The sequence below is a fragment of the Rhododendron vialii genome, chromosome 8a (assembly GCF_030253575.1).
Source record: "Rhododendron vialii isolate Sample 1 chromosome 8a, ASM3025357v1".
Lineage (NCBI taxonomy): Eukaryota > Viridiplantae > Streptophyta > Magnoliopsida > Ericales > Ericaceae > Rhododendron > Rhododendron vialii.
The window spans coordinates 33,639,590-33,661,474 of NC_080564.1; the positions used below are offsets into that span (position 1 = coordinate 33,639,590).

Sequence of the window (21,885 nt, forward strand, 5' to 3'; positions counted from 1 at the left end):
GCCGAGGTTGCATCTCCGGCGTTTGAGGGGTGAGGGTTAGGGTTTTCCCGCATGCCTAGGGAGAGGTTTTTGAGAGACAGAGAAGATGGCTTTTTGGAAACAAGTGTACGTAGTTTAGTTTCAGTAATTGTCCCGTTCACTCGTTAACTTATGTACCATAATTTTTTGATTTTGTCATTATTCAAATTATTTTTGCATTTGTTAGTTTTAAGTTAAATTTTTAGATTTTTTCTTGAATTTTTTTTACTTTTTCGATTCCTCTCGTCCTTATTCACTCATATCACATAAAAAAATTGAATAAAGACAAAACCTAAAAATTATTCTGCATAAGTTAATCACTAGCGTAAACTTAAGTTGGGTTAATTATGTTATTCCACGTCACAAATTATGGTGATTCTATTCAAAGCAAAAAAATTAAAATCCGGTGATACTATTTGAACACAAGAGAATTCTCTCTAAAATTCCATATTAATATGCTCAATAAGGGAAAATGAAAAAGTTCAATTTTTGTCGCTTCATCCAAATTTATTCCAACATATTTTTTTCTGCACTTAATTGGAGGGTATAAGGAATTTTTTTTAATAAAAAATTGTATATAATCTGTCGAACCGTTTTTTCACCATCTCTCACGAACCAATTGGTGTGAGAGAGAGCTTCAATTAAGTCTTTTATGACATTTGACATCGCCCCCGTAAGTCTGTTCTGTTTTTAGAGCGGTCGCAGGAAGTGACATTGTGTAACCAAATTCATAGGGGTACTCTGGGCCCAACATAATCATAGTAGCGCTAATTTCAAAATGGTACCCGATATCTAACCAGTACCGATACGTACCGTACTAATAAGAAAGTCGATACGGTATTCAGAACTTTGGTGTGTACACCAATAAGTCTTGAAATACAAAATGACAGAGTCAAAATGAAATGATAAAACAACTCCACTGCCACATTAGTTTGTAAACCAGCGCTACAATTTAAAGAAAAGTTTGTGTATTTTAACTTACTACAAGATGATAAAATGAACCACATTTCTCTCTCTCTCTCTCTCTCTGAACATTCATGCTGCAGCTGGGTGAACAGGGTATGCAGGTCATAAAATTAACATCCCAAGTCCTTTTGGACAGGAATGAAAGGAGGCATGCAATTGCCAAAAACAAAACTCCCATTTCTGCTTTGAAAGGACGAGGATGAAAAGGGTAATTGACCCCTTGAAATACTATTAACTTTCTTTGATATAACAGGCTTTGGAAGAGTGCATAATTTGTAGTTGCCCAAGCCTCCTGCATAGCTCTTGGATTCCTTCAATAATTTCCTCCTTGTTCTGTAAGGGTTGGCTTCTTTCTTTGGAAGATCTTCTATGCTCTTAACCCTTGAAAGACATGTAAAAGATTGAGACTTTCCCTGGTAAAACTTAGACAATCCCCTCCTGCATATATAGGAGTATTTGAAATTAATTTGTGTTTAGTCAAACATAAAAATACGACTAAACAACAAGCTTAAACGCACTCAGATTTAGTTATATAGTCTGTTGCCAAGCATATAATTACTTCCTCCGTCCATATTGTTGTTGGTTCACTATGTGTATTTATCTTTTTTAGGAGATCGACGTCCTTAGAAAGCTTAATTTGAGGAGGACGAACATTGTGGGACATCTAGTAAAATGGAATAGTTGACCTTATTGTGCGATATGGGACAGAGGCGGGAGTAGGATATATGAATAAGATGCTGGGAAAGCTTCGCTTTTAATCCATTAATCCATTAATAACCAAGAAAGTATTCATGCAATTTTAAGTTGGCAAGATAATCATGCACCTAGAATATGGAAAGAGAAAGCAGGTTTACTGTTCAGATTGGAAAAAAAAAAATCAAGATTTATGGAGAAAATATCATTTTTCTCGTTCTTATGTTCGATGTGAATTATGGATTTGAAGGATAGATTTGTAGAGAAGAAAAGATGAAGGAAATAATAAGAACGACTAATAAAATGAATATATCCCTTTTTTGTACTTGGTTCTCCTATATAACAATTTTCTTATACCTTAAAACCGTCTACAAATTCATGATTCAAACATGACTTATGATCACTAGGGATTCAATAATATGTGATCGAGTTGATCGAATCGAATGAACTATATATGTTTTGTGATGTATAAAGATCCATAATTAAGGACCCCTTTTAGAAGAAGATAGTTACTTACTTGATAGGTAGCTGGGCCATGAGCTCAGATAAATCACACAAAGGCCCAGTGCTGGAAGTGGAATTTGATGAACATGATGAAGTTGATGAAGAAGCTGCATCATCATCGTCATCTCCCATATTGTCTGATGTTGATAATAGTGATCCATTCGAAAATTTAGAATCTTCTTCCCCGTCCATAATGATCATGCCTTCACGGTCACCCATGTAATCAAAGAGACAAGGATTAAGGAGATGGAACTTAAGTAAGAAAAAATATTCACCTTATGAACTTGAGACATGGGAGCACATTTATAAACAAGCAAATGTTCGTGTGTGGATTAGGTTTTAGTTTAAAATTCCTCATGAGAGGGGGAGCATGGATTTTTCATGATACTCCGACTAGACGGTAACACGTGGAGAAAATAAAGTTAATTAGTGAACCTCTTATTGGGTGATGGTACAGATGCCGACGATTGACAAAGGGTTTACAGGCAAAAGCCATGGACTAATTTAATCCCACATTATCATCTCCCATATATGGTTTAATTTAATTCTTTGACTTAGGCAAGATTTGTATCACAATTGATTAGTATTATATATTGAAATTAAAGAGGATAAGCTCTATGGTTTGGGAGCCAGCCATATCCTAGTCACCATCTTAACCAAACCTTGCACGTATAATCATTTTCTAATCCAAGAATCTCTTTGTTTAGATTTTGTAATCTATCTGAAATGACTTTATATCTAGTGTTCAATTAAATTTTATGAAAGTTATAAAATACAACAATGATTACACATTTTATTGCATTTTAAATTTGATTTTATTGTTAGTCCCTATCAAATAAACGGGACTTACACAACTTATCTGTTAACATAATATATTATGTTACCATGTTTCCTGGCTTGGCTTGACATGACTGCTTCTAGTTTCTTTTAGTTTTTTCAAACTCAAGTTGGTAAACTTACTTGAGTTTGAGGGGGATGCTAGAATAAAGTAATCATATAATATCATAATCATGTGCTGATATGATTACGATATTATAATTGATTATGATTTCATTATAATTAGGATGATTCTCTTTCATAGTTAAGCTTCCTCCCCTTGTATAAATACAAATCTCATTGTATAGTTTTAATATTGAATTCAATTAAACATCTCTTTTCTTCACATCATCTTCGAGGGAGGAAGCAAAATTAAAATTTATTCATAATTGAAAAGTCATGTGAGCAAAATGCTCTTTAAAGGAAGAAGCAAAATTGCTATACTATTTTGATGTAACTTTCTCTCTCCATGTTTGAATAGAGAGATCGATTTCAATCGCTAATTAAATACTTGAAGATTCCCTTATAGTTACGTTTTCCAATTGCTCTTCAATTTGCTACACAGGTAACCAAATTCTTCCTCGGACATTAAAATTTTCTTCTCCCCTTAAAGATGCTCTTACATAACTTAATTATAAGTAAGAGGGCATCGACTCGAAAGTTTATACATCAGAACTCCTCTCCATGTGAGAACCCACCATGGGAATCAAAGTCCCACATCGGTGGATTGTGAGAAGTTGATATGGTATATAACGGGCACATTGGACTACTGTATAATTTGAAGTTAACCTTTTGAGCCACATGGTTAAGCGAATGAGTAGCAGGTCAACTGGCGCGGATCGTGACAGGTGGTATCAGAGCTTGCACCAACCGGAAGTGTAGGGCGGGTTCCACGAGGAGATGTGCTCTTGGGTGGGCCCGACAAGTGAGGAGCTTGTCGTGCTTCAGCGGGGACTTGTCCTACATTGCTTGGTGGATGGACCATGTGGTGCAACAAGGACCTTGCAACCAAGGTGAAGAGACTCTAAGAACCCACCATGGGAATCAAAGTCCCACATCGGTGGATTGTGGAAAGTTGATATGGTATATAATGGGACATGTCAAAGTACTATATAACTTAACACATTTTGAGCCACGTGGTTAAGCGAATGGCTAGTAGATTGAGTCACGTGATTAGGCGAATAGGTAGTAGATCAGCTGATAGATTGAGTCACGTGGTTAGGCGAATGGGTAGTAGATCAGCTGATGCGGGTCGTGACACTCCACCTTTATATGTATGTATCTTCTCACCTACCTTATCCAGTAACCTATAACATATTTTGTCTCTTGGTAGGGAATTAGGAGTGTTCATGTTTCCAATAACTTATCGAGTTTTTCAAAGGTGGACTTGGTTAATGTTCTAATTTTTTGACTTCCCTTGAGACAGGAGATAAACTCCAGAACTAGGCAATAAATGTGGGATGAGAATAAATAGAGGCACTATCGAAATGATTTTGCATACTTTGGTGAGACAAAAAAAAAAAAAAATTATATCCCCTCATGAGTTGGAACAATGGAGGATAGGTGATCTCATAATTTTTTATTCTATTGAACGAAGAAATCTTATCAAGTTGTCTCTAGGTGTCGTACATGATGAGACAATGCTCTAATTCTTTACATTCCAAAACAGTCCATTCCGGATAGGATTCACAAAACTCCATTTCCATTAAGAGTTGAATGGAGATTTTCCGTATTTTGACCGGAGAATCTAATAGAGATATCTAACGTGGAATCAATCACGGGTAAGGATATTCATTTTTTAGTTAGTTAAAGATGTTCCTCGTTGGTATTACACTGTGTGTTATAGTGGAGTAGTAAATAGGAAATTCCATCCCAGTCTAGTTGATTTGGTCAAAAAATGGAGCTGAATAGATCTCAAGACTCAAATCTGTTACTGTATGTCTATCCATGTCCAAGGCCTGCACCATCTTAGAGTCAAAAGAGGGAAATTGATAGAATTTTCTAAATAGGGAATTCCATCCCAGTCTAGTTGATTTGGTCAAAAAATGGAGCTGAATAGATAATTTCTCAAGACTCAAATCTGTTATTGTATGTCTATCCATGTCCAAGGCCTGCACCATCTTAGAGTCAAAAGAGGGAAATTGATAGAATTTTCTAAATAGCAATTTTTAGATAGAGAAGCATATTCTCAGACAAGAAAATAATTGAACCGTCCCAACGGCATCGCTGGCGGCGTTGGCAACGCATCCGGTGGTGATCCTTGAGCGAGCATCAATTAGGTGCAAATCTGGTTATTCTACCCTCCTTCACAAGTGTGTCTCATAGGTCTGACCTCGGTGTTGATTTCTTGCGACTTTTCTTTGGTTTGCTTTGTTTTATTTTCTTTGGGCTATTGTAATTTGTAATCTGTCCATTTCAATATAAATGGGATGATCTTGTTCATAATTTTTTTTAACATTACCTTTTTTCTAAACCTACACAGCTTCACTGCCTCACTTTCCGTTCACAATCGTTCATTCTGTGTGACAAACTTGTGGTTTTTTCTAAAAATAATGATCAAAATATACCAAATCAAGATTTATTTATTTCCAGATAAATAAGTTGTGACCAATATTAATTCATGAGCTCCGATTAATGTGATTTCTGACATAACTAAACTTTTCGGTTGAGCTTTACAGAAATCTAGAGCGGGGGGGGGGGGGGGGGGGGGGGGGGGGGAGGGGGGGGGGGATGTGGGGAAGATGATTGTTGAAGTTTCAACAGGAGGAATGAAACACAACTGCCCACCTTCCCCGTATGAAATCGTTGTTGCAGGGAACACTTTCGGACACCGTGCACTGATTTTGCACAACGCCGATACACACAATCCCTGCACAGTGTTCTTCACAATCACAAACCCACCCCCAATCAAATTCATCAAAATCACAGAGAGAGAGAGAGAGAGAGAGAGAGAGCCCTGCACAGTGTTCTTCACAATCACAAACCCACCCCCAATCAAATTCATCAAAATCACAGAGAGAGAGAGAGAGAGAGAGAGAGAGAGAGACGTCGCCTACTCGCCTCTAGGCCCTCACAATGCACTTGCAGCCCCATTGCAGTGCTTATTGAAGGGAGATACATGTATATATATGGTGAATCGGTACACGAGGATTAGGGTTTTGTTATTGTACCAAAATACCCCTAAAAGCATAAAATTGGATTAATATTTGGATCCTCTTATGTTTGTCGGATCCGGGTGAGACCATCATGTTGAAATGGTTGATCCTCTTTATAACTATCGAATCCGGATGAGGATTCAATCAACCCGGATTCTATTTACGATTGCCTTGTTTGGACTAATGGATTAGATTACCTTGTTTGGACCAATGGATTAGACGTATCATTATGAGTTATTTGGATCGATGAGAGTTCACAATATAAGGTTGAGTGTTTGAATAAAATTTGAAACAAAATTACCACATTGATAAAATTCAAAGGGGAAAAAATTTAGAGTGTGCACCTGCTATTCGGTACTTACGATGTGTAACTTTTATAATCGCTTGGTGAAACTAAACTTACTCTTTAGCACTCGTAGCTGAAACTAAACTTGCTCTTTAGCACTTTAGCTCTCATAGATGAGACTAAATTAACTCTTTATCGCTCGTAGCATGAGACATTTACTCTTTAACACTCGTAGCATATTGCATGGAACCTTTACTCTTTAATGCTCGTAGAGTGCACCTTAACTTCGCCTCTGAAGTAGATTCAATGATTCTCTCTTTCACGTGGCCGTGTGGCTCTATTGGCATGACTCCCTAACCAATACATGGAGCACTCTATTTACACATCCATTTTAAGGGCCAAATTACAGAAGTCTAAAAACTTTAAGGGCTAATTTGTAAAAGGAATTTGACATGCCGATAATTCAAGGGGCTGATCGTTTTAGCAAAAATAATGATAATCATATTCAGAAGCAATCCAAGGATAACCAAAATCCCAAATATTCAGATTCAACTCCAGCCACACACACAAAAAAGAAAAGAAAAGAAAAGAAAAAAAGAGAAGATAAATACACAAACTAGAACATGAATCAATACGAAACAAAATGACTCTAAAATGCCAAAACTGACTGTTTCCAATCTCGTTGTTATTCTTCTGCAACATCTTCAGTGGCTAGTTCATTGGCACAGAAGGAAGACAATGCAAGCGCAGAACCCACGAAAGAGATCATGAATCTGGAGGAGAGACCTAAAGTCCCTGATCAATGAGGTAATCTCCCATTCTCTCAACAATCATGTTACACTGCCCTGGAGTCACGGGTTCGTCGTAGAGACCGAAAATCAGAGCTTGACCGGTTTTCTTTATAGTCACACCACCAGAGCCCTGCAAAATAGTCGATTTAACAGTAGTACAGTACCATATGTAAGTGTTTTGGGAAAGTTTTGTGCCATGGCCAATACAGCCAACACAGCAATACCTAATGATCTAGTCGAACTCGAAAAAGAAAGTAATGGAAAATTCAACATTGGTAGTTGACCCTAGTTTGATCCGCCATCCTCCAAATTTAGACTCAAAGGCAAAACTTGCCAGTTCAAAGTTCCATTTCCACTCTACAATTTTACCCGGTTTTCTAATGTCCTTTATTTACCTTCGCTTGATAAGTACACCGTCTCTTCTTATCTATTCCAAGAAGCGTGTTCCTTAGACGGCACAAACCGGGACTAAGCTAGATTTAAGATTGTGTTTGGATGAGGGAAGAAAGACTAAGCTAGATTAAGACTGTGTTTGGATGAGGGAAGAAAGAGATTTATTCTATCAGGTTCTCCTCTTTTCGCTTGGGAAATCCTTTCCCAAATCTGTGATCCAAGCAAATTGGATGGGACCCTTGCATTGTAATTTGAACAAAGTACTCACTGCCAGTTCAGATGATCTGTCTAATGTCATTTAAGCACGAAAGAAAAAAAGCAACCAAGGCTTTCTTAGCTTTCTGCTTTAATAGTTGTATTTGCAAAATCTTATGATGAAAGCCCATACAACAGTGACACCTCAAATATAAAGTTAAAAAAAAGAAAAAAGCAAAAAAATCAACCACATGCGATTGTGTACTAGCAAATAGCAAACAAACACTATGATCAAGGCTTATTGGAGGTGGGTCCTCATGTGGAAGCTTTCAATTGCTTTGGATTGTTCTTCTCGCACAAATGAAAGGTATTTAGGTCCGTATGAAACATGAATTGGTCTCGAGTGGAAAGAAATAGGAGTCGGAGGATTAGGTCCAACCGCTGAAGTTTCTAGGTTGAAACATTAAGCAACCGCAGAAGTGAGTTCACAAATGAGACTTGGCTTCTATTACACTTTTGAAAACTCGTGTATTGCTTCAAAGTTTTTTGGTAACTCATATCCAACACAATAGACCGACTAATCCGAGCGACCAATCCCACCCTCCTGCCAGCAGGGGCCCCATAAATTAAAGCTGGGCAAAAAGTCTCATATGTGTTTGCCCAACACAAGAATAGGGTGGGAATTAAACTCCAGACCAAAGGCTTCCTGAGGTCCGTGATTGCTACGGGGCTACCACTTCGCCAGCCCTGCAGTCGATGATTCGAAGTGTACAAACATACTGATGTATACACCACTTTTTGAACAAATCACACCAACTAGCAATGATTTGTGCTTGTGGCAGTGGGGAGCACAAGGAATACATAGAGAAGCAATCAATTGAAGGCAAAAAAAAAAAGAAGAGGCAGATTCAAAAGTAAGATTTGGAATAGAGAACAAACAAGTTACCAAATATACAAGACAGAAAAGCAGATAAAAGATGCATCTACAGTAGGAAATTGATGAGAAATTTCAGTGTATTGATAGAAAGCAATTGCAATGCTCCAATCACATTGAAATTGCGATAGGTTTAAAGCATGTAATGCATTTTTTTTGAAATCATACGAGAAATTGTGAAAGGAGTTTATAATAAAGAAAGGAAATACCTTCTTCCCACGGATAACAGCTCCGGCCTCTCCTTGGATGACCATGTACTTTGTGCCGCCGAGGTGGAGTCCAGTAGGAGCTAGAAATCCAGGCTCATCAAAATCCTTCATTATGCCAGTAATCTCTTCAGGCTTAAACTGCAAATAAGCATACAAATGCCCCTCATAGTTAACGATCGTATCATTAACAAAAGTAGAAGAAGAAGAAGAAGCAATAGCAGATAGCAAACTAACAAGCCAATTTTTCAGTAAGAAAGAGCAATGCTATAAAAATGAAGCGAATTACTGAACTTAAGCTACCCCACACTGTAGATGACACCATCTCCACTTTGAAATCACTAATGATTTCTGATTCCATTCAACCCGACCCAACAACATATTCCCCAGTACCGCTCGTTCACTGCTTATTAAAAAGCTTGGAATTGCATTTCCAGTCATAATTGATCGGAAGCACTGCAATGTATCAAACTTCGCAAATCTTAAATGACTCACGCATTTCAAATCACGCAGCGCATCAATATGTCGGGCAAACATTACTACCAAACACACAGTAAATATCGAAATGCAGGGGAAAGATGCAAAGAAAAGAAAGATCTGTAATGACTAATGAGATCTCCCATAAGTCCACAAAAAATATGCCAATCCCACGAAAGTGATGAATTGGTATTCATGATTGCTTCAATCATACAGTAAATACTATTTGGTCACACCACGAACAATTTGACCGAATCGAACTCCCTCAAAACCACCTCCAACAAGCCAAACAAAATCGATCTCACATCAAAGAAACGCCCAAATACTATTGATTACTACTATAGAATAATAAACAGGCGGCTGTACAGATCTGATAAATGCAATCGAATTAGTATCTCCACGAACAGATCGATAGAGGGCACCAACAATACGATTGAGAATAAAAAGGTTAAAAAGAGTGTAGAGAGAGAGAGAGAGAGAGAGAGAGAGAGAGGACCTGGGGGAAGGAGGTGCTCTGAGCCCAGACGCTGCCGTCGTGGCCGAGAATGGCGGCGGCGGAGAGCTGGTGGCCCTCGATGTCGCACATCAGGTGGTCGTCGACGTATGCTTGCCACGACATCTTTCGAAAAAACCCTTTTTTCGATTTCCCTTGTGTTTAACTCTCTCTCTCTCTCACGAAGCTTTACGAGGAGAAATGGTTCTACGTTGGTTTTCTATGAGGTGGGATGTGGTACGAGGAAGGCATGCCATAAATAGTTGTCTGGAAAGTTCTGAAAACAGGGAGGGAGGAGAGATTATTCAGTGCCCTTGGAGCACCTGTGGCGGTGCTCCAAGCTCTTCATCTCACATTTTTATGAGATCCTCACATTTAATCTCAAACTCTCTGTAGTTGAAGAGAGACGTGGGATATCACGTGGGGCGTGGAATAATTTTTCCTCCGGAGGGAGAATTTGGTGGGGGTCTCCATTTATTTGACGCGGATATGATCTATGATCTTCTCAACCGTTCATTTTATATGATTCACACAAGGACATTCGTCTTAAAAGAACAAAATCAAATAATTGAAATGACTTTTGAAAACAAAACAGTGCCGTAAATTGTAGTATAACGATTAAGCACTACGACATCTAATTAATTTGAAATTTTATACAAAATAAATATGTTTAGAGAATGAACGGTTTCGATTAAATAACTTGTCTAAGATGGACTCAATAATGTATGCACAACAAAGACATTGTTTTGCTGTTTTTGATTGATTCGCTTATAACTTTGCCGTTTGCATACATTATTTGCTTATATTCAAGTAATGAATTAATAACCTCCAAGAGTTCACGGATTTTATAAAAGACAGATATTTCAAATTTAAAACCATAAAGTATTTATCTAATGGTTAGCTTTAAGCCAATAAGCTGTTGAACTACTACCCAGTTCATTGTATCGCGTTTTGAAATTCATTTGCTACTATTGGCTAGACACACATTTAACGTTGTACTCCTTCTGTAGTCATCAGTTTAATTATTGTTGGGTTTCTCACATGTGCAAGAAGCATGGGATCCCTCCTCATGCTTCCTTGTTTCCTTCTTTCTTTCTTCTCCTATATATATGTATCTATGTATGTATGAGAGAGCAGAGAGAGTAGGGGCGGTGCAGCCATGTGAGGGAGAGGGTGAGGAGAGTGCATGGAGCCGGTTGTGGCTCCCCGGAGTGGAACCGGTGTTGATTTTCGGAGAGTTTTTGTAGCTTGTATATATGTGAGTTATATACATAATGATTTTTCTCTCAATCTCTCTCTTGTGTGTGTGTGTGTGTGTGTTTGCAAGGGCGGAGCTTTGTTGGGGTCCGGGGGCTTCAGTCCTGACCCCCGAGCGTTCGAGTTTTAAAATTTTTATTTGGTATATACCTAATTTTGAATATTATTCGTTATTATTAGCGTATAGCTTCGTATAATCTTAATAATTTTGGTTTGATTTGATGAAAAATTGGTTATTTTACATTCTCATTTCTCAACTTCTTTCACAAATAAAAAATAAGTACGCAACGGTTGAAATAGCCTAAGCAAAAAAATAAAATGATTGGTATACGTTAACATCATTAGGCTAGAATCATTCCAACGTAGAAACGTAATGTATTGGAAACCAAATTAAAATCTTATGATATAATAAATATACGCTCTGATTTTTATATGTCTATTAAGCCGGCCCTCCGGAGTCCTAATCCTAGCTCCGCCACTGTGTGTTTGTTTGCGTAGAGGTGTGGATTGGGGTCGGACCACGTAACCATCGATGCACCCAATTATGGAGGTTGTAACTTGTAGGAACAGGTTTTCAAAGAAAAGCAGGAACAAGGCAACAAGGTGATCAAGGATCATTGAATGGTTGCATAGAAACAGGCTGGACTTCTCGACCTACTTGACTATATTTTTCTTCAGTACTGATGGAAAAGCTAATCCAATTGAGCTTGTTCAAGCTTTGGCTTTGTAAATTCAAAGACTTTTAACATCAATTTGATTTTCTTCCTCACCATCTGGCCCTTCCGCTTTTCTCTCCCTTCTCTCTACTTTCTCTCTCTAAAAACTAGCTTTAAAAACTAGATCTCGGGTTCCGACTGGGAGAGGGGCGGCGCCTCTCCCCCTCCCCTCTTCCTCTCCTCCTCCCACCCCTACCGTTCGTTGTCTGGTTCTCCGGCCAGGTGGTTCAAGCGCTAGGTCGCCAGTGAACTCGTTACCGACCTTCGGTCGGTTGGTCTATCTAGGATGGCTCCTCCTTCTTCTCTCAATCTCTAGATGTTTCTTGGGTTGACAGTGGTTGTGGTTGCAATAACCAGTGAGGGCGAAGGTGGGTTTTCCGGCATTTTTCTTGCTATTTTTTTTTCCTCTCTACGACTGGTTTTTCCAGTAAGTTTTCCAGTCTGGGTCTCCCCCAGATCCGGTGGGTGTGGTAGGTGGGCGAATAACTTTGAGTTTGTTTCTGTTTTGGTGGTCATTGTGTAGTGTTCGAAGTTTGAGATCTGTGGCCGCCATGGTTGCGTGAGCTGGTTTTGCTACTGTCGTGCCCACTCGCGCGCCGAAGTCTATTGTGCCAGCGAAGACTTGCCCTGGAGTGGCGTCCATGTTGTAATTGCAAAGCCGCGCCAGCTCTTCGTTGGTGTTGTTTTCTGATCAAGAGGTTGCCGGTGTGTCAGTTTGGGTTTCTGCTTCCGATTTACGATTTCATCTTGCACTTACTTCGGGTTTGAGCTGTGAATCCTTTTGAATCCTCTACTGCTGAGTCACTGACGGGTCTCTCATACCGGCAGTTAGTGTAGGTTTGCTTCGGCAAGGGTTCCTTAAATCTGTAGTCTGTGTGCTTTTAGCAGTAACTCGTGTCTTTGATTTACTAGTAATTTTGGTTCATTCATGTACATTGTGATGAAATCTTTTCCCTTTGCATGATGAATGAATTGCTTGACGTTTGATAAAAAAAAAAAAACCCCATCAATTTGAATATCAATTAAAAAATCAAGCCGAACTCAAATCGAACAGGTTTGGGATCAACTCTTTATTGGCACCTTTGGGCTTTGAGAAATTAGAACCATTACAATGACCCCTGGATTAAATGGTCATAGAACAACGGTAATGCTAGGCACTGAACACTACCACAAACTTCAGCTAATGTAGTACATAGGATCCGGCACCTTGAAAGTCCTATTGCCGACGTAGGTACCGAACAAATCACTCCATTGATCCCCTATGTTTCCAAGGATTCTGTATCCTGCTTCCACAAGTTCTTTCCTCTTCGCCGATTTGTACACCAATGCCGTGGCACCACTCTCCGATGTTGCCCTGTGCACGCAGACACGCAACTTGATCATGATCGACTTAATACCACTGGTAGTAAAATGCAGCTGTCATAGTACGGACCCACGGAAAGTCTAAAGATGATTGTCCAGAGTGAAAATGTGGCCGCACAACATTCTTTGTAATCAACTATGAGCCCCATCTAAAACGACATTTGGGCGCATTTACTTTGTAACTAACATCAGAAATGTGAGGGGTTTTTTTTTCTTCCCGGCTTCTCTTTTGGTAGTTGTGACGCGTAGGTGTTCAGGCCTTTCTTTGGGTCTTCTTGTAATTTCTTTCATTGTAGTACTTGTTTTTTTTTTATAAAATAAATAAATTTTTCCGGAACCTAAAAAGATTGGAAATAAAAGCAATTATCCGTTGAGAACTGCAAAAAAAACTTACTTGAGAATGAGCTTTTCCCAGGTGTGGTAACCGGCTAATTTCAGGTTAGAAATCTTGATTTTTCTGTACTTTTCAGATGTTCCTGAAATGAAGACTATCTTAAAACCCAGAGGCAATAACTTTTGGTATAGCTTAAGAACTGCCGGAACTGGCGGTGCTATTCCTTCCTCAATCCACTCATTGAATGATGTCGCGTTATACTCTTTTGCCCTGAAATAATTCAACTCCAGAGTAATTAACACCCGATCAGACTATAACGAGGATATAAAAACATCATAGTAGAACAATTATAAGATCCGCAATGCCATCTGGGAACTGAGATGTAGTGTGTGGATGTGTGGTATGACTCTGTGTGTGTGTGTGTGTGTGAGAGAGAGAGAGAAGGAGAGAGTCATAAGTGTGAACATTCTCTAATTGGTAGGACTAACAACCATTGACGTTAGGGAAAAAACTGAGGTTGTCTGGTCACATGCAATGAAGACCAATACAAGCAATAAAAAAGGAAGACAGTGTCAGTTAGGACCCTACCCAAATCCATTTTCTGGGCGAGCATAATACGGTAGGTTAGAGAGTGCAGTTTCATCAATGTCAAAGACCCAAATGTCCTTCCCGTCTCCGGCGAGCTTAAGGCTCTTAGCATATTGCAAAGCGGAGTACCCAACAGCGTTGCAATCTTTTCGGTACTGATGGCCTAGCATGTAGTGGCCAACGTAGTTCTCACACGCTTCTGGGACTACGTCCCAGTCGCGGATGTTGTCAGTCTCAACGGCGAGCCGCCAGCTGAGGCAGGAAATGTCGGGGACATGGTGGCCGGAAGCCCCGGAATGTGGCCGGAGAAGGTGGATTTGGTAGGGAGTTGCTGCAGCTTGGGACGTTGCTAGAACAGAGGCTAAGAAGAAGAAGAATGTGAGCTCCATGTTCTTTGGACAGGGAAATTTGGTGCTCATTTTCTTTTCTTGGGTTCTTTTTAAATAAGCCTTGCCTCTACACAAGGCCTAGTTTTGCTGGCCACAAAATTATTGCCATGTGAAAGGTGTGTATCAGAAAGAGACAACAGAACCCAATTAAGGTCGACAGTGATCGATTTGCAAGATTTTTGCCATGCAGGAAAAAGTCTGGCTCAACCGTTGCCCAACCACATGCCTTGGCATCAGGGTAGGGTTTTTGAATCAATGGCTAGAGAATCAGATCAGCTTTTTCAGCCCAAAGCAAATGCAGCATCGAAACAGAATATCCTCAACAATGTAAAAGATGCGAAAAGGAGAAGATAAAACAACAGAGTGGTTGATGGTCACGGACTGGGGCTACATTGATTCCGCACATTTTCCATGTATTAGATGCTCTCTCTCTCTCTCTCTCTCTCTCTCTCTCTCTCATTCATTTTTCTAAGATGGGCAGTTGGCTGTTTTAGCTGGTCACGAAAGGTAATGCTTGAATGTTACATGTTGGAATTTGGAGGCAAACCAAGTTTTTATTAATAAAAAAGATAAGAAATAGTATAATCTTTGAGATGCTTCCCCGACAAATTACTAACTACTACTAGTTACTATTGCAATAAACCTGAGTACGATAGTGGCATTTTTGTGTCTCAAAAGTCAAAATAAAGTCATTTCCGCACATACGAGAAAGAAAAAGTACGGGAAATCCACCTATAATAAGAATAATGACAGACAAATTCAAAAACGAGAAATGTGGAAAATTTGAGTGGGCAAATTTATTTATTTGCATGTATAGGCGACTGGGTGGGCAAATTTACTTGTGGGACACCTGATTCTGTAGTGCACCTCTGCACTATAAGGGGCAGTGCGGCATCTCAACAAACAATGATTCAAATCTTATCTCGACAATTATCATCTGGACCATTAATTGCTAAACAGACGGTTCAGATCACAAATCGTCCACTCTTCTGTGAGTAGTTGCCCCCCTCTTCCTCTCTCTCAGTATTTATCTCCTAAAGATTATTTACTTATTTCCGTATATTCTCCCTTTTTTCTTATTTTGAACTTAGAACAAAAGGAAGAAAAATCAGTGTTAAATCATGAGCCTATTTGATGGTGTTGGTCGTATGTATGGGGAAATAGGCAATACTACTGAGGAAGAAAATAAGTGGAGACTATAAACAAAGGAAAAAAAATCCGATATAAAGGGGACAATACAAATAAAAGTGGAGATGGAGAAGGACACAGGGGAGAGAGAGGGATCCGGGGGTGCTGTACTGCAGTCACACATACAGCTGTGTGGGGCATCAAAATAGTGTCGTTTTGGCCCGTTTCCTGGAAGCTCTTCAGTCATGTTTTGCATCTTAAAATCTCAATCTTTTTTTCTCCACTAATTGGATCTTGGGGAAGGACTTTGACACTTCCCCCGCCTCTCTCTCTCCCCTCTCTCATAAGGGATCCATAGCCAACAGCACTAAAAGGCTCGACTTTATTAGATTGTCTACACCTTTGAGTTTACCTCCAGGTTTCAAATTGTCAAACATTACATTAAATTTATATTCATGAATAAGTCTCCAAGACAAGACAAAGTCAGATTCAAGGTTTATTCCGCCACCTCCATTGATTTCAGAAAATTTTATTTCTCACCATTCTACGCAGCTTAGCTTGGTCACGGATAGAAACACAAATTTTATTTCCAAGCATTCCGTCATACTGTTGAAGAGGAAAACCAAAACGAATAGAATTCAATTTCAAGAGTCACGAATACAGCAATCATATAAGTACAATCAAGATACAAAGTTACCCTACTTATCAAAAAAAAAAGATAGAGAGTTACCCTTCAAGAGAGGTAGTTTGAGTTATGCAGTAATATCCCTCGAGTTACCAGAAAGAACCTGATTAGCAGCCCCAAGATGGGTGAGCATAACATATGGGTCTTGAGGTTAGAGTTGTTAGACAAGTTCCCTACACAATAATTTTCAATCATATAAATATCGAGACCTGCTATTGGTACCGACGGGTACCGTACCGAAATCGTACTGACGGCCGCTCCGGGCCGTCTCCGGCCACCGGAAGGCCGATCCGAGCAGTCAAAAAATTCTAAAAAAAAACCCCGAGTGGGTCCCCGCGGAATTCAACGGCATCCGACGTGCGTAGGTACTCGATCCAAACACCTCATTTTTTCATATATACATGTATATACATTTATATACAACAAAATGGGGTGTTTGGATCGAACACCTACGCGCGTCGGATGCCATTGATTCTCACGTAGGCCCACTCGGTTTTTGTTTTTAGAATTTTTGAAAGGCTCGGATCGGCTGTCTGGTGGCCGGAAACGGCCCGGTGCGGCCGTTGGTACAATTTCGGTAAGGGACCTGTCGGTTCCTATAGGTTTTCTCTATAAATATCTGCTCCGCACACGCTTTCCTTGCTTCCACAAGAGCTATGCCCTGAACAAACATCAAACAAAAAACATTTGTAGCAATGATAACAAGATAATAAAATTCAATACTTATTATAGCTGGTGACCGTCATGTCTGGAGCTCCAAAAAACACGCAAATCCTGCATATGAGTAAAAGTATGCCCGTACGTTAAGGTTATGTTGACTAATGACTTTTAAGTGACTACTCTAAATGACTAATGTCCAATAAGGTGCATCGCCATCCCGACAGGAATTAGGTTATATGGACAATCACAGGAATCTCTTTGGTATCACGCCCCAGACAAGGCCACATGGAATTAGGTTATATGGACAATCACAGGAATCTCTTTGGTATCACGCCCCAGACAAGGCCACATGGACCCACCCGGTAAGAAAAACCAGGGACACGCCATTTTTTTTGTACAACAGCAGTATTAGCTGCTAATATAACAAGAATAATTAAGGCATAATATCAGCATCCAAAACATTCAAATGTTCAGAAAATTATGAAATTTGCACTTCTGTTTTGTCAGAATGAGGGAACAAAACTGCGTTACAAAGATGGGCACATCAACAGCACGAAATTACCTTTGAATGTCAGGATGGGCGGTAAAACAAGTTTCAGCGCAACTACGTACATCAGCAGGTGATGCTCATTGCTTCGTAGGCAAGGCAAGGCCAGCTCATTGGGCTCCTTCAACTTCAAATTGCATGAGGAAGATTCTTACTTATGTCAAAGAAAGGCACCCACTCATCTGGACCCCAGAAATCTAGAAACAGGATACCTGGTACCAATAAATCAGCACTTTCCACCATCTTTTTCATAGTATAGCCGTAAACATTTTTGATCATTATGAACAATGCAACTGTGATGTTTTGCACATGAAAATGAAGCAGATTCTGATACAGATTGCTTTACTCGGGATTTTGGACATCTCTTTGCAAAGCAGCATCCAAAAGAAGGCCCATCTCCTCCGATAACCAGCATCCACCAGAACCAAAAGGCCCAAACCAGTTCAACTCATATTGTCAATCTCAAGTTTATATATTCAACTAATTGCCTATCAAGACATGGTATCAAGTTCCTTCCTTCAAAATATGTGACAAGTATGAGGGTGTTTCCTCAATATTCTATAATGTTCACCAATCCTGACGGTTTAGAACAAATTAGTCACCTGCTGCAGAAACAAACAGAAGAATTCCAGGATGAACAAACAAAACCCCACTTCCCCTGATCATATGCTAAATATGTATGTGTTCAATCACCTTAAAGGACTAACAACCCATCCTGTAATCGGACTCTGTCTGCGAATTCTACCTGACGTACGTGAACCACTTTGCAACCGTTCAAGAACTGCATACGTGATTGAATCTGGTGTCAACCCTTGTTGCTTAAGATTCGCATAAAGATCAACCGCTTGAGCAGTTCTTCCTGACCTCTCTAAACAGTCGAGCAAGATATTGTATGTTACAATGTTAGGGCAGCAGCCATCAGCCAGCATCTCATCAAACAACCTACAAGCCATTTCAACTTTATCTGTCTTGCCAAAGCACTCAATCAGTGTGCTATATGTGACCACATCAGGATTCAATCCCTTCTCTTGCATCTCTTTGAACCTAATGTGGGCTTCATCAAGATTGCCATTCTTCCCAAGGCAATTGATCAAAGAGTTGTATGAGATAATATCAGGCTTACATTTACTGTTCTCAAGTTCTTCAAATACTTTGACGGCTTCGTCAACTCTCCCAGCTCTACCAAAGCTGGAGATTAAAATATTGTAGGTGAAGATGTCTGGTGGAGGGCCGTCTTTCTTCATCTTTTCATAAAGATCGTGGAGATGGGAAATCTGTTTGAATTTTCCAAGGGCTGAGAACAAGGTGTTATACATAAAAGTATCAGTACTTATTCCCTTTTCATGAATCTTGCCCAAAAAATCCAAAGCTTCTGTTATTTTTCCCATATTGCATAGACTTTCTAGCATAGAAAAGTAAGCATCCCTGTCTCCCTTGTCATGAAAGCTCCACATATTGCAAAAAAGCCTGTGAGCCTCACTTGCATGGCCCAATTTACTCAAGGTCCTCACAAGATAAGCATATATCGACTTATTCATGTACTTACTTGAAATTGTCACAACCTCGTCAAGTTTACCAAGCTGCCCTTCAGCAACCAGAACATTTAGAATGAGGCTGTAGGTGAACTCATTTGGCCGACAATCATTTTCCACCATTTTAGAGAAGAGAAATATTGTCTTGTCAACCATCCGACTCTTAGCAAGTGCCTCGATCATAGTGTTATAAACAATTGAGTTTGGAATACAGCCTTTTGCTAGCATTTCTTGAAAGAGGGCTAGTGCATCATCAGGCTTCCCAATTTTACCAGTCATTCTGATCAGAATAGTGTATGTATACCCGTCTGGCTCACAGTGCATGCGTTTCATGTCATTGAAAACCTTGTAAGCCTGCTCTACCTGTCAATATTCTGCATATCATCAGATTATCAGGATCATTTGGAGTGATGCTTACAAATTTGAGGAAAATAAGAAGAACAAAGACTCAAGGGAAAGGACCAATAAAATCAATGGCAAACTGTTCTTATTATACATTTACACTTAATAATGCCATATTGAAAGACCTTTTGCTATGACTCGTGTTGATCACAGATTACAAGTATGAAGATTTGATCGGACAATTCCAGACTTGCACTCTTCATCAAGCAATCCAGAGGAAATCAAGCGTTCTCTAGTTTATACTTTAACGAGAAGGGTGTTTCTACCAATCACTAATAAGAAAATTAGACAATTGACAGAACGCTATTGGCAACTACATGCTAAACAGCTTAAGCTTGTGTGTTTTCGATATTACGATTCACATAATTTAGGACCGAAAATAGTTAGCTCAGCTCCGTAGGTTTTTCTACCTTAAGTTTTTGAGGTTAATCAAAACCCCATCCACGAACCAAATTTGAATACTTTTTCCGAGTAGTATTACATGCTTCACTTGCAATTACCCACACACATCCTCCAATACATCTATTTCTCGATGCACCAATTTCTCTCTCTAGTTTTGATGATGCCAAAGCTTTTAAGACATTTTCCTTTAGATTAATTAGACAACTTTTCAAAAATTTTCACACCATACGAAACAAACTGTGGCCAGGGGCGGACACAAGGGGGTGTCAGGGGATTCCCAGTCCCCGCACAACCCCAAATATTTTCACGAATTACACTACCTTTTCAAATCAATTCAATATAATTCTATAGGATTGGCCCCTGCAAATCCCTAGGGTAAAAAAAAAATTCTTAAAGGTCCTACATAAGCGTGAACAAAAAAAAAAAACCTCATAAAATTCCAAATTATGGACCATTTTTTGGTCTCCTGTATAAAATTAAATAGAGTCTACGTATACCTAACAAGTAGCAATATATACTTTGGAAATATACTTTTGTTACTACACTGGAAATACCTAAAGTTCAGGCCCCGCTGAGTACAAATTATGCGTCACTGACTGCGTAGCTAATCATATATACATTGCACTGCTACAACTTACAAGAACAAGTAATTACAACTTCAATTCAAGAAACAAAAAGATAGAAAGTATGTACGCAAAACGAACGACTAACAAGATCAAACCTTCTCGTCTTTAACCAGAGCATCCAGGAGCATATTATACGCGAATATATCCAGCTTATATCCGCGCCGCCTCATCTCCATATACACATCAAACGCCTTGTTTAAATCCCTCGACCTCAAGTAGGCCTGAAGGAGGCACTTGTACGTATAACAATTCAACCTCAGCTCCCACTTCTTCACCAGCCCCAGGCAACTCTCCAGCTCCTCGCCTCCCCCGAATATCCCGATCAGTAAATTAACGGTGGAGATGTTGCCGCGCACGCCCGTGCGCTCCATGTCGTTTAGAATGCGGCGCACGGCGTCGTTCCGGTCGTGGGGAGGGGATTTGGAGAGGATGAGGAGGATCCGGTTGTAGGTGAAGGGGTCGTGGCGGAAATCGGGGATGTGGGAGGGGCAGAATCGGAAGAAGCGGAGGGCGAGGCGGGGGCAGGATAGGGATTTGAGGATTTCGGAGGCTTCGGAGGGGGTGAGGGGAGGGGATAGGGAGAGGAGGTGGTCGTGGAGGTCGTCGGAGAAGGGGGAGGACGGCGCGGGCGGGGATTGGCTGAGGAGCTTGGTGACGTGGCAGACGAGGTCGCGGCGGGGTAGGGCGTAGCCCCGGACGTCGGTGGGGAGGGTCGGGGGGTTGACGGAGATGGCGAGGGAGCGGCCGTCGGAGGATTCGGTGATGACTCTGGCGGTGTATTTAGTGGCGAAGTGGCGGCGGTGGAGGTGGCGGAGGAGGCTGTGGTGGTTGTTGTGGTGGCGCCTCATCGTTTGCTTCTGTGCTCTCTAGTGTCGGAGCGATTGATATTCAATCATAGTAGACGGAGCAAAACCAATTGGAGGCCCAATAAGGGTCTGGCCCGCAGAGGGTCCAGTCCGATGATCCATGTAAATCCATGGGCTCCCTAGGTCCCAAAATAAATATCAGGTCTGCAAAACGAGAACTTAACAATAATTCGAATTTTTCAAAATAATTTCAATAATTTACTAGATATCCATGAATTCTTTTAATTTATAAAAAAAGTTGAAAATTTTTCTTATAGAAAATGTATTGTTTTTTAATAAGTTCTCTTTTTACCGACTGGATATTTATTTATTTTTGACACAAAAATAATAGAAATCAGGACGCCTTTCTCTCTAAATTTTTAATAAGTTCTCGTTTTGCCACTCTTGCCAGCCGAGATGTGGATTGCTGCTTAATTCCAGAATCACCCTTTTATCTGGAGGAGGGACCGGGTGGTCTTTTTGAA

At 40.0% G+C, this 21,885-nt stretch overlaps 4 protein-coding genes, 1 long non-coding RNA gene and 1 other non-coding gene across 7 annotated transcripts; 1 reads left to right on the plus strand and 5 right to left on the minus strand.

The window, feature by feature from the left end:
- Positions 1-862: 862 nt before the first annotated feature.
- Positions 863-2,733, minus strand: LOC131299275 (protein OXIDATIVE STRESS 3-like). Its single transcript, XM_058324918.1, has 2 exons — positions 2,195-2,733; positions 863-1,422 (listed from the first exon to the last, which is right to left on the minus strand). Exons 1-2 carry the CDS (start codon positions 2,398-2,400, stop codon positions 1,095-1,097), a joined length of 534 nt encoding a protein of 177 aa, XP_058180901.1. The 5' UTR covers positions 2,401-2,733; the 3' UTR covers positions 863-1,094.
- A 2,992-nt stretch (positions 2,734-5,725) lies between these two features.
- On the minus strand, positions 5,726-5,873 carry LOC131299327 (small nucleolar RNA snoR135). The gene has a single exon (XR_009190709.1). It is a non-coding gene; the product is annotated as a small nucleolar RNA snoR135 (small nucleolar RNA).
- Positions 5,874-6,916: 1,043 nt separating this feature from the next.
- Positions 6,917-10,270, minus strand: LOC131299281 (profilin). Its single transcript, XM_058324924.1, has 3 exons — positions 9,931-10,270; positions 8,961-9,098; positions 6,917-7,359 (listed from the first exon to the last, which is right to left on the minus strand). The coding sequence occupies exons 1-3, from the start codon at positions 10,051-10,053 to the stop codon at positions 7,225-7,227; spliced, it is 396 nt and encodes a 131-aa protein (XP_058180907.1). The 5' UTR covers positions 10,054-10,270; the 3' UTR covers positions 6,917-7,224.
- A 1,523-nt stretch (positions 10,271-11,793) lies between these two features.
- On the plus strand, positions 11,794-13,254 carry LOC131299289 (uncharacterized). The gene is made up of 2 exons (XR_009190677.1): positions 11,794-12,268; positions 12,424-13,254. It is a non-coding gene; the product is annotated as an uncharacterized LOC131299289 (long non-coding RNA).
- On the minus strand, positions 12,942-14,603 carry LOC131299264 (acid phosphatase 1-like). Its single transcript, XM_058324908.1, has 3 exons — positions 14,185-14,603; positions 13,657-13,866; positions 12,942-13,254 (listed from the first exon to the last, which is right to left on the minus strand). Exons 1-3 carry the CDS (start codon positions 14,601-14,603, stop codon positions 13,077-13,079), a joined length of 807 nt encoding a protein of 268 aa, XP_058180891.1. The 3' UTR covers positions 12,942-13,076.
- LOC131299237 (pentatricopeptide repeat-containing protein At1g51965, mitochondrial) lies at positions 14,051-21,447 on the minus strand. Of its 2 annotated transcripts, XR_009190663.1 has the most exons (3): positions 20,651-21,447; positions 17,609-19,488; positions 14,051-17,047 (listed from the first exon to the last, which is right to left on the minus strand). XR_009190663.1 is itself a non-coding variant. In XM_058324872.1 (2 exons), the coding sequence occupies exons 1-2, from the start codon at positions 21,401-21,403 to the stop codon at positions 18,283-18,285; spliced, it is 1,959 nt and encodes a 652-aa protein (XP_058180855.1). In that variant the 5' UTR covers positions 21,404-21,447; the 3' UTR covers positions 17,545-18,282. The 2 variants fall into 2 exon arrangements, 1 of the variants encoding a protein (XP_058180855.1); XM_058324872.1 differs by lacking the exon at positions 14,051-17,047 and having other exon boundaries at positions 17,545-19,488.
- Positions 21,448-21,885: the final 438 nt, after the last annotated feature.